This window comes from Monodon monoceros, unplaced genomic scaffold (genome assembly GCF_005190385.1).
Source record: "Monodon monoceros isolate NGI ecotype Baffin Bay Population unplaced genomic scaffold, NGI_Narwhal_1 Super_Scaffold_11, whole genome shotgun sequence".
Taxonomy (NCBI): Eukaryota; Metazoa; Chordata; class Mammalia; order Artiodactyla; family Monodontidae; genus Monodon; species Monodon monoceros.
This window is the reverse complement of record NW_021703767.1, coordinates 130,803,701-130,816,432: the sequence shown is the minus strand read 5'-3', so window position 1 is coordinate 130,816,432 and position 12,732 is coordinate 130,803,701. Positions and strand designations below refer to the sequence as shown.

General features: G+C 42.9%; 1 protein-coding gene across 1 annotated transcript in view; it reads right to left on the bottom strand.

Annotated features, from left to right (window-relative positions):
• Positions 1-1,881: 1,881 nt before the first annotated feature.
• CPNE4 (copine 4) overlaps positions 1,882-12,732 on the bottom strand; it is a 575,473-nt gene continuing 564,622 nt past the window's right edge. The window contains exons 14-16 of the mRNA XM_029214600.1: positions 12,491-12,624; positions 6,770-7,006; positions 1,882-2,392 (exon numbers count right to left, since the gene is read on the bottom strand). Coding sequence (XP_029070433.1) covers positions 2,258-2,392; positions 6,770-7,006; positions 12,491-12,624 — 506 coding nt within the window. The 3' untranslated portion in view covers positions 1,882-2,257. The remainder of the gene's footprint in view (positions 2,393-6,769; positions 7,007-12,490; positions 12,625-12,732) is intronic.

Genomic DNA, 12,732 nt, shown 5'->3' with positions numbered 1-12,732 from the left:
CTAGAAACAATAAATGCTGGAGAGGGGGTGGAGAAAAGGGAACACTCTTGCATTGCTGGTGGGAATGTGAATTGGTATAGCCACTATGGAGAACAGTATGGATATTCCTTAAAAAACTAAAAATAGAATTACCATATGACCCAGCAATCCCACTACTGGGCATATACCTTGAGAAAACCATAATTCAAAAAGAGTCATGTACCAAAATGTTCATTGCAGCTCTATTTACAATAGCTAGGAGATGGAAGCAACCTAAGTGTCCATCATCGGATGAATGGATAAAGAAGATGTGGCACATATATACAATGGAATATTACTCAGCCATAAAAAGAAACAAAATTGAGTAATTTGTAGTGAGGTGGATGGACCTAGAGTCTGTCATACAGAGTGAAGTAAGTCAGAAAGAGAGAGACAAATACCGTATACTAACACATATATATGGAATCTAAGGGAAAAAAAAATGTCATGAAGAACCTATGGGTAAGATGGGAATAAAGACACAGACCTACTAGAGAATGGACTTGAGGATATGGGGAGAGGGAAGGGTAAGCTGTGACAAAGTGAGAGAGTGGCATGTACATATATACACTACCAAACGTAAAATAGATAGCTAGTGGGAAGCAGCCGCATAGCACAGGGATATCAGCTCAGTGCTTTGTGACCACCTAGAGGGGTGGGATAGGGAGGGTGGGAGGGAGCGAGACGCAAGAGGGAAGAGATATGGGAACATATGTATATGTATAACTGATTCACTTTGTTATAAAGCAGAAACTAACACACCATTGTAAAGCAATTATACTCCAATAAATATGTAAAAAAATAAAATAAAATAAAATAGATAACCAACAAGTACCTACTATACAACACAGGGGACTATATTCAATTTCCTGTAATAAACCATAATGGAAAAGAACATGAAAAATGATATGTGTATATATATATATAAAACTCAAACACTTTGCTGTACACCTAAAACTACCACAACATTGTAAATCAACTATACTTCAATAAAAATGTTAAAAAAATTTTTTAAATCTACAGTGGATTTGATGTTGATCATGAAGCACATTAACAAGTCCACTCATTCGTTCTTTCACGCATTCACTTATTTGAGTAGTATTCCATTTATTCATTAAGCATCTATCTATTGAATAGTTATCTATTCATTACACATATTGCTTACTATGTTCCTGGCACATAGACATTGAAGCTCATGTCCTTGTTTTGGGTTAGCAACAACCACCAGCTATTTCTGGCAAACAGGGTCTAAGTATTTTAATTCCTTGTCTGTTAAAAACCATGATCCACATGTTTCTATGGGACTGTGAAAGAGCTATTCCTAACCTGAGGCCAAGCCACTTACATGAACACTGTTCAGAAATTGCCTTGAAAAGAGAAACAAGACTATAAGTCTTAGAAAAAATTCAGTTAAGTACCAAATTTATTCATAAAATACATGGCTATTTGCTGTGGACAAGTTTCCACTGTCATGGGTCTATTGAAGACACTTTGAGGTCATTCCTAGGGAGTGACATAAACATGGGGCCTGAACTGGCATCATCTGGGACTCAGAGCTCTAGGATCTTGGGCCCATGCACACCTATTGCATCACGGTCAAAATTTAAACAAGATTCTCTGGTGATTTGTATACACAGGGAAGTCTGAGAGGTGCTGGATTGGGTGCCCCAGACCCACTTCAGGAAGACCACCTCTAGGTGGATAAGCCCCTCTTTCAGTGGAGGGACCATTCTCAGCAGGGAGGAATTATGGACGACAACTGCAAAAACAGCATGGTTTTTTTTTTTTTATTTTAAACATGCAAAATACAGTCCATGCATCTGCCATTTTAAAAAGTCTCTCATCCTGTAGCAGATAAAACCAAATATGTTTTGGCTATCAACATTCAAGAAATGTTTCAAAATGCTTTACAGTGTAAAGATAATAAGAAATTTAGCAAAATTTCAACAAACCTGTATAAAAAACAGATACAGATAACATTTTATATCAAGGCGACATGCTGTAATGTAAAGAGTAAGTTATAATTATCTGTGTTTCTTTGTAAAAAGTCTTTAACAATACAAGGGCTTAGCAGATCCAGGCCTCAGGGCTACACATGCAAAAAAAATTGTTAGTTAAAAATCACCAAAACGTGCTATTTTTATATGTGTACCTTTGTGTCTTTTTTAAGTACAGGATAATAGAAGTATTAAGTATCAGCAGGAATAGTATTCAAGGACTCTGTAAAAGTGTGTAGACTTCATGGAGCCAGTGTCCGGGAAGAGTCATACATTTCTGATGAACATTTTGGCTTAATCCCTTTGCCATTGTAATAGTCCACGACTTGGTTTGGGACTTCAGCCAACACGCTCTTTGCCAGGGCAGCTGGAGATGCCTGCAGGGAAGAAGAAATCACAGTGACTTTGGCGCCCGGCCAAGGGAATCTGACCCAAATCAGCCTAAAAGACTTGAGTCCTGCTCTAAGCAGCTGGTCCCATTCATTCATTCATTCATCATTCATTCTGTACTTGTCAGCATCTACTCCAAGCAAGAGTTGTCAGATTGTTGGAAAATGAAACTTTAATTTCATAATTACATTTTTTCATGTCTGTCTCAAAATATAAAACTATTCACATCTGAGGATGGGTGAACACTGGATGGCAGAAAGAATTGCCTTGCAGTTTTGTGTCTGATTTACATTCAAATCCATACACCTATTTACGTTCCAGGCACTATGCGAGTGTTTATAGGGTCTATGATTCTTGCCATTAGGAAGTTACAGTCATGTGAGGGGAGCGTGGTGGGGCCGAAATTAACCCTCCTATGAGGCAGAACATGAAACATCCCACAGACCAGCAGATCACATCAATGGGAGCTTGTTAGAAATGTAAAATCTTAGACCCATCCCAGAGCTAATGAATCAGAATCTGCATTTTAACTTGATGCCTAGGTGATTCCTGTGCATATTGAAATTTGAGAAGCACTGCTCTAGGGAGTCACAGACACTGTGTGACCAGAGCACAAAAAACCAAGACTAAGGCATCTTGGAGGAAATCACAGCAGGCTTCCAAGAAGAGATGGCATTTACATTGGGTATATTTTAAAACAGGGAGAAGGAGAGGATTGGCATTTGATCATTCTAGGGACAGTGAGTCATCTGATGGGGCTCTAAAGGAAGTGCATGTGTGTGTGTGTGTGTGTGTGTGTGTGTGTGTTGGGGATGCAGGATTGGTGGGGCATTCAGTTGGGAAATGAGCTTGTGGCCAGGTGATGGAGAGTCTTGAACACTGTGCTAATTTATGTAGCCTTTCTTATATCAGCATTATGGACTCACTGCAGGCCTTGGGGCAGAGAAAGGTAGAGGTTGATATTCTGCATGGACTCTGGACTCATGCAGAGCCGGGCCTGACCTCTGACCCTGGCACTCACTACTAACTCCCCAGCCACTGGGCAAATAAGATTGCCTGAACCTCATTGTTAGCAATTACTGAAGAGGTTGAAAATTTGAAGCAGAGAGAAATGTTTGAGGTCCCTCTGGAAAAGTCCTGAAGGAAAGGGGGCTGTACTAAATGCCAGATGACCAGGTTTCTAGCTCTTTCCTTCCTATGTGGCTTGTCACTCAGCCATTCAAGTTTGCTAAGCCCCGATATTCTGAGACAAGAAAGGAAAGAACAGGAATTCATTCTATCTCAGAGTTTTTAGGAGGCTCAAAATGTAAGAGACAGTACCTTAAAAACAATCTGAAAACACAGTAAGGAGTGTTTCTAAAGCGACTGCTCATATTTTGAAGGTGCCATAGTATGTTGGACATTGGTATCCATGAATGCTCTTTTATTTTATAAATAACTGCTCAGGGTCATGTGTTAGATCATGGCCCACTTTTACACTGGGGAAGACACAATAGTCATTTCCTCCCTTTTCTCTCTGGTCATTGCTCACACAAAGTTTAGAAAGATAAAGACTTGACTTCCCAGTCTCCCTGGCATCTAGGGATGGCCATGTGATCCAATTTCATTGTTTGAGACCCAAGTGGGAGTTTCCTGGAGGGTGTTTCTTGGAGCTCTTTAACAGACATCACTGGCTCTGTTTCTCTTTCTTCTTCCTTTTTTCCTTGAACTAGAATATGATTCCTAGAGCTACAGCAACCATTTTATCATTGTGAGGGAATAACAAAAAGAATCTCTTAAGTGCTGGTCCTGACACTATTGAATCATTGAAAAAAACTAATGTCAGCAGCCACCAGCCCCTAACATCTAGCTACACGAGAAAAGTATATTTGTACTTATATAATCCAGGGTTTCTCAATTTTGGCACTATTGCTATTTTGATATATTGGATATATTTGATAGTTCTTTGTGTGGGGACTGCCCTCTGCATCATAGGATGCTTACTAGCATCCCTGGCCTTTACTCACTGGATGCAAGTAGCCATCAAAAATGTCTCCAGACATTGCCAAATGTCCCCTGGGGAGAAAAATCATCCTTGGTTAAGAACCACTCATGTAATCCACTGTGAGATGGATTTGCTGTTATTTGAAGACAAAAATATTCCTGAACAGTATGTCAAGCAGAACTTGCTCAGATGATAAAAGTATTCTGTAGTTACACTGTCCAATGTGGCAGTCACCAGACACGTGCTGTCACTGAGCCCTTGCAATGTAGTTAGTGTGACTAAAAACTGAGTTTTGAATTTAATTTTAATGAATTTAAATTTAAATAACAACATGTGGCTCTTTGCTACTGTGTTGGACAGCACAGTTCCCAATGATACTCCCGCCCTTTGCATATCTGTGCTGGTGGTTCTGGGGAGCAGAGAGGGCCTGGAGGTCCATTAACTTGGGATAAGGCAGAAAAAATATGAAAGTAGCTGGCAAGAACAGTAATAAAAGTCACATTTATTAACTACCTACAGGCCCCAGGCGCTGTGCTGAGCGTTATATAAGCCCCAACTCTAATCTTCCAATGTGTGTGTTATTTGCCCCGTTTTACAGATGAAAGTCTGTGACACAGAGAGGTTAAGTAACTTGCCCCAAGCCACACAGCTCAGAGCCTCTGCCCTGTCCGAAGCTCTGAGTTACCATGCAGAGCAGAAAAAGAGAGGCGATTCATGGGTTCCTGGCTATATGAAATGATATCAGTGCCTCACCTTGAGTTTTATTTATGGTTTATTGAATTCAGAATAGATTAGTTTGGATAATGAAATGGTTCTCAGAATCTAATTTGAAATTCAGGAAGCTAAGGCGGGTGCTAAACTCCTGGTACTCTGCTCTAGTGGACCACAGGGAGCTGGGAGCCTGGAGCAGCGGGGCAGTGAGTGCGCCCCCTTCCTCGCCCTGATCAGGCACTTCCTTGTTGCAGGTGCCCCTCACCTCCCTGCCCACTCCTCAAGGTCTGTCCTCCTTATGTCCCAGCTCCAGCCGCTTCTCTGAAGTTTTGTAGCCACAGGGTGGCCCACCTCAATCGCCCACAGATCGCTTGGTGTGAGTTTCCTGCAGATACCTGTGTCCCAACCGGGCAGTTCTCCAGTAAATTCCTGGAGGCTGGGCCCCATGGCTCCTCCTCTCACTGTGGTGCCAGTGCTAGCACACAGCAGGCACTCTGCGGGTGTGTGAGGGAGAGCAGGGGTGGGGTGGAGGCTGCAACAGTGCATGGCCCTGTGGCATGTGTGTGTGTGTGTGTGTGTCTGTAGGGGGCGGGGAGAGGGTGGTTTGGAGAAGCTCTTGGACCCCTCTTCACTCAGGCAACGCTGTGGGTGGTGGTCAGTCCTGTGGTACTTCTGTCAAGCTGACAAGACGGGGTGGGACATCACAGTCTAGAAGAACACCCTCCCCCCATCTTGGGCACCATGTGAGCAAGTGGTTTCAATGATGAACACAACTGTGGGTGATTCAGCTCCAGCACACCCCAACTTGAAGAGGATGCCCCACCTTGCTGTCCTGTGCAGACAACTTGGGGGCTTGGAAACCTCCCCTTGGGTAAGTTGAAGATGGGCTACAGCAGCAGAGTTGCCCTCTGTGAGTCACCCAGGCTCACTGCCCACACACTTGTGGGAGCTTTCACTGGGGCATGGAACAAAAGAACACAGGGGGCTGTCTGTGACACAGTGGGGGAGGCTCTGCAGGGCTCTGCAGGGCCACAGCCATCCCAGAGGGAAACTGTATGAATCAGAAAAGTTTTTTTTTTTTTAAACCCTGTGGGTCATGAACCAGTTTTGATTCTGCCTTAGCAAACTTATTCCAGCATTTTCCCCTATTGACCACAAACAACTGTTTAATATCATCCTTTAACTTTATTATCTTGCTGTTTCCCTCATTAATGAATTGAATAAATCTTTGATGCTGCTTACTGTACATTTATACAGGATTTAAGTTTCTATCATTTTGAAAATATACTTTGCCAAGGCAAACACAGACCTCTGCCAGGGCACATGGCTTGACAAGGAGAACCAAGGCCGAATTTCAGCTCTTTGCTACTTCAGCCAGGCAACCTTGAGCAGGGAACAACCTGCCCAACTGTACATGGCAGTCCTGGGTACACTGGAGACCCTAAATTCTGTGGATGAGGCCAAGCTCCAATGAAATGTTGGCCACATAGCTAGCATGACTGACTCAGGTTATACTTCTTTCTCCAGCAAGCCAAGCTCTACATGTCCTGGGTGGGAATCGGCCCGGCCCAGGCAGGGACAGCTGGCATTGCTTCACTACGAACACTGGTGGAAAAATGGTGGGGGGGGGCTTCTGCTCTCCCAGGGGAAGCCCCCGAGATATACGTACGTGTTTGAAGTTCCTGAAGGGCACGAACTGGACGATGTCGCGAAGGACGGGCTCTCCCTTAGGCGACCTCAGAATCCCGTCGTCACCGTCCAGCATCTGCATGTCACTGAAGTCTGCGTTGCCCACTCCCACGATGATGACCGACATGGGGAGGTGGGAGGCATGGACGATGGCCTCCCTCGTGTCGGCCATGTCTGTGATGACCCCGTCAGTCAGGATCAGCAGGATGAAGTATTGCTGCCATTGGTGGGACACCAGGAGACGATGGGGATGGAGAGGTGGGAGAGACAAGGACAAAGCCAGTTACACACTCCGGTGGCTCCGGTGCATACTGACCACAGCAAATGACAACTGACTTTTCCTGAGTGCCCGTGTTGACAACCCTAAACACTGAAGACTTAGGATGAATGGAGCTTAAAGGCAGGCACAGTAATTGCAGGTTAATTCTAATAATCACCTTAGTGATGGTTACAAAGCACAGGGTGTAGACAGAGCAGCAGAAGAGTCAGGGGGGCTGGCTTCAAAGTCTCTTGCTCTGAGATGCTGGGAATTTTCCCTTAACTCCTCTGGGTCTCAGCCTCTTCATCTCTCAAATGAGGGGTGGGGCTAGATCATTCATACGGTCCTCTTCAGCTTGGAGATTTGCAAGAGTCTAAAGCTGAGCTGCCTAATATTTACAATAGCCACCAGCTCCATGTAACTATGGTGCCCTTGAAATGTGGTGAAAACAATGGAGAAACAGAAATTTTCATTTTATTTCATTTGAATGAATTTAAATTTAACTTTAAAAAGTGGATACCTGATTGAGTTATTGGAAATCTTTTAAGTACGTTTGTAACAACTATAAATAAGTGAATCCACTTTCTCAATTATCAACTTACAAAATCTATATAAGGATCAAGTATTTTCCATGGTAATTTAGCATCCAAATTGAGATGATGCGAGTATAAAATACACACTGGATTTTGAAGACCTAGTACAAAAAAAAAGAATGTATAATATTTTATTAATAATTTTTATATGGAATACCTCTTAAGATGATAATGTTTTAGTTATACTGGGTTAAATAAAATATATTATTAAAATTAATTTCCCTGCTTCTATTCACTTTTTAAAATGTGGCTACTGGAGAATTTAAAATCTCTGCATGCCTCTCACTGTATTTCTAGTGGATGGCGCTGTGCTAAAGCCCTGCTAGAAAAGGCAAGGGTCACAGTCTCTCCCTCTGAAGGCTGTGTGCCCTGGGCTAATGAGTGGCCTGCAGGTGGCTGCCCTTTTCCAAGGATGTGGGCAGAAGACTCTTCCTGCTCTAAGTCCTGGTTGGACAGGCTGGTGGGTGACTCATCTGAGATGGAGGTTGGAGAGAAGGCTCCATGCTCATCAACACAGGAAGGGCTTGGGAAGGGTTACGGGGTCTAGAGAAGGAAGGCCCAGTGGAGGACATCACCATCCTTAGTCGTTAGAGGCATCATGACAGCCTCTCAGGTGAGAGGGGAGGGAAGGAGGTCACTGAGATGCTGCTCATGCCAAACCCAAAAGAATTTCTAATGTAATCTTTGCAATATGTTCTACATCTACAGGGAATAAATGTGGGATGATGAAACCATTCCAAGTTGCCACATTTCAAAGGTGAAAGGCTAGGTAGAATAATCACATGTTGAAAACATCTGTTTTTGAGATTCACACTTAGAAAGCTGCATATAGGCTGGCAGTGCTAAAGAGTTCCCATTTTTCTCTGTGAGTCTGAAAAAAATGTTTTTAAACAAAACAACTCAGTCAAAAATGCAATTAGAGAGAAGAGAAATTCACAATGATGAAGACAGTCACGTGTCCTGAATGCTTTCCATACAGTTTAATATAAAGACTAATTCTGGGGCTTCCCTGGTGGCGCAGTGGTTAAGAATTTGCCTGCCATTGCAGGGGACACAGATACGAGCCCTGGCCTGGGAAGATCCCACATGCTGCAGAGCAACTAAGCCCGTGCACCACAACTACTGAGCCTGAGCTCTAGAGCCTGCAAGCCACAACTACTGAGCCCACATGCCACAACTACTGAAGCCTAGAGCCTGTGCTCTGCAACGAGAAGCCACGACAATGAGAAGCCTGAGCACCTCAACGAAGAGTAGCCCCCGCTCACCGCAACTAGAGAAAGCCCGTGCACAGCAATGAAGACCCAATGCAGACAAAAACAAACAAACAAACAAACAAACAAATATATATATATATATATATATGACTAATTCTGTTCCATGTCCACTAACTACCCACCCCTAGTTCTAGTTGATCAATTTTCAAATTCACTCGAATTGTCAATTTTCGTCCATACCTATGCTTTTTAAGTCTTATACATTCACAGAGAAGGTGGCCTGGGAGTTTGGAGGAAGGTTTCAGTTGGGTGAAGTGATTGAGGAGCTAGGGAGTTGCAAGGAGAAGGCACAGAAGGAGGCAGCTTGGTGGCCTGGGGCTGGAGGGAAGCAGTGTAGGAAACCAGAAATGACTCTTCCCAGGGTGTGCCTTAGAGGTCATGGCAGGTGCCACACCTGGATGGAGACTCAACCTGATTCCTGATCAGGTGGACTCGTGAGTGAATCACACTTCTGTGCCCTCATCGTCCACTCCCCACCCTCCCCTAACTCCTGTCTGATTCGACCTTCATGGTCCAGGGCACGGATCTCCCCTACCTGCCCCCTACAATACCCACAGGAGCAAACAACCTGACAGTCACACGACCACATCAAGAAAGTTTAGAGTTGTGGTCTAGAGCGGACGTTGGCAAAATATTTTCTGTAAAGGAGCTATAATAAATACTTTAGGCTCTGCGGGCCATAATGATGTCTGTGGCAATGACGTAACTCTGCCTGTTAGAATAAAAACAGCCATAGACAGTGCTTGATAGGAATGTTCATGGCTGTGTTCCGTTAAAACTTTACTGATGGACACAAGTTTGAATGTCATATAACTTTTGTGTGCCATGAAATATTATTCTCCTTTTGATTTTTTTCAACCCTTTAAAAATGTAAAAGCCATTCTTACCTAGCAAGCCACTGAAAAACAGGTTGCAGAATGTGGCTGGCTTTTCATTTAGAGCAGGGGTTCTTAACCTAGGCTTGCGGACTGTTGAGTTGAAAGAATTCAGGCAATCTGTGCAGCTGGGGTAAATTAAAGTTTTATTTTCACTAACCTCTAACTAAAACTTATCATTTTTTTCAATTCTAAATATAATTAACAAATAAAATTAGTTTTAACTGTACTTGTGACTGAGTCACTAATAGAAATCACAGAATACGTTCCTGTTATCTTACAGTGTTTGCAAATATCTCAAAGTGTCATTTACATTCAACACTACTTAGAAATTACAGAATTATTAGGCCAGCCACAAATTCTCATAATTTAATTTTATTACTATATTTATGATGCTTCTATGTAACATTTAAAGATATTTTGCTAACTGCATTTCAATATAATTGGTTTATTTTATAACATATGTTTTATTTTGTGCATTTAAAGGCCCTTCTGAGGAGGGGTCCATGGGCTTCACCAGCTGCTAATGGTGTCCATGGAACAAAAATGGTTAAGAAGCTCTGGTCTGAAGAGACTGTCAAGATTCTAGAACCTGATCCTTCCAGGTTTAATCTAGCTAAAGGTAATAGGCTGCAGACTGTTGGATCAAAACCCTGATGGAAATTTCCAATAAAGGTCGCAGTAACATTTGCTTCCAAAGTCAGGCTAGGAAAGTGCTCATGGGTGAAATATTATAGTCTTTGAATGTACTTGAGGTCCTGCTTACATAAGGAGAGGACATTTTTTTCTTTCTAGAAGAGTTCCACAAAACTGAGGAGAAAATCCTACAGCCACAGACTTCCTGGCACCACTTGCCTACAAGGTTCAAGGTTAGGACCCTTAGCAATCAGTGGTAACAAGAGGCCCTGGACCACACACTGTTCAAAAGATAATGGAAACCTCTGGGGGAAAGCATCAGTGTTCCTGGCCTATAGGAGTGAGTTATTTGGGGAGACGTGGATTAGACGCTTCCAGTACTGTTTCCTGACCTGTCCTTTCAGAGCAGACCCATCTGTTCCTGGAGGAGTGAGTAATAGCCAAAACCTCATGCTGGTTTGTATTAGTCCAGAACTCAGACCTATGTCAGATTGTCTTTACTCCTGTGAGTCCTGGTACCCCAGGGAGGCTGAGATGATTCAAACTGGGCTCCGGGGAGCCCTAGGGATGCCTTGGATGCTCTTGGGGATAAAGGGAGTCAAGGAGAATAGACAAGTTTGGACCCCATCCTTCAGCCCATATTTAGAAAAAATAGTCTGTTTTCTTAAAATCTATTTTATGTGTTTGGTTTCTGAGCAAGGTATTATTTGAAGTATTTGAATTTGAAGTCCTGGTGTTTAAAAAAAAGGTTAAAAATAAAATTAAATACTGATCCTGTCCAACCTTATGCCTAAATCTTGCATCTGAGAGGATTCAGATTTGCTTCAAGGCCTCTGTGGGTTTGGCAAGATGGAGATGCTATTGACTTTGACAAACATGGTCTTCACAGGGGTGTTGGGGAGCAAAGTTTGGGTGGTGCAGGTGGAAGGGTCAATGGGAGGAGAGATGGAGGCAGTGAATATGGGCAGTTCTTTCAATGAATTTTTCTGTAAAAGAGAGTAAAATGAGGGACAGTACCTAAAGGGTAAAGTGTTGAGAGAGAGTTTTGAACCTAAACAAGAGATATTGTAACATGCTTTATTTGCTAATAGGAATGAGTCTTCAGTAGAAAGGGAAAAATAGGTGATGAGGCGAGAAAGGGAATATAAGTATGAGGTCAGTGTCCCTAATAGTTGGGAGGTGTGTGCTGCAGTGCACAGAGCAGAGGTCGCCATGAGACGGGAGTGTAGTCCAGCCCATCCTAACACAAGAGAAGCTGAGAACACAGGCACAGGGCAAGGGGGTCAGATGAGCTCACACAAGAAGGTAAGGGAGCAGCATGTCATATTCTTCATGCAAATTCAGTGTCTTGGAACCCAGGATAAAATCACAGAGAAAATTTCAGACATTAGCAATATTCTGCTAAATCTGAGAAAATGCCATACAGCTAAAAAAGGACATAGGACATAATGACGGTATTGAAAAATGATGCATAGAAAAGCTATTACAGCAATATATTTAAGTCTAATATATTAGGGGAAAAAAACAAACTCTATTTGGCCTTGTAACCTTGGTTTGCATTTTTCTTAAGTAAACCACTAATAGGACCTGAAATAAACCTTCACTGTGATGTTGTGTGTTACTTCACTTGACTACCAGGCAGAAGAATAACCCATTGTTTTACTTCACTTCCATCTGTAGTCTGGGTACACTGGAAAGCAAGCTTAGTTTTGGACAGTTGTTTTTTTTCCTTCCTACGAACTGAAGGTGAGTATGAGTTTTATGAGGATGACCTACACTCCAGTGAATATAGTGGCTTTCCCTGTTGAAGGCCTTCTGTGTTCAAGTAACATTGCAGACATTTGAGTTATGTCATCTCTAAGCCTCATGTTAATCCAGCAGAGATAGGCATGATTATCCCTATTTTTCAGGTGAGGAGACTGAGGACAGGGGGAAGGTTAAGTCACTTCTTCAAACTCACACAGGTAGAAATGCAAATTTGTCAGATTGGGATGGGTGCTATGGCCAGTATCCAGGTGAGGATGGGTAAATGCCCATTAGCAGGTAGACCACCCCTCTCCTTACCGATGCCTCCTTAGTGTTGGTCTCCTCTGATGCTGACTTGGCGACCTTCTGGATGATGGGAGCGATGTTGGTGGGGCCATAGAGCTGGAGTTTGGGAAGGCAGCTCTGGTAGGCTTCCACAACTCCTTGAATCCCTGAGGTGGAATTGGCAAAGATCAGTAGCTAAATAGTCCCCCCAAATATATTTATAATCAAACACACACACACACACACACACACACACACACACACACACACACACA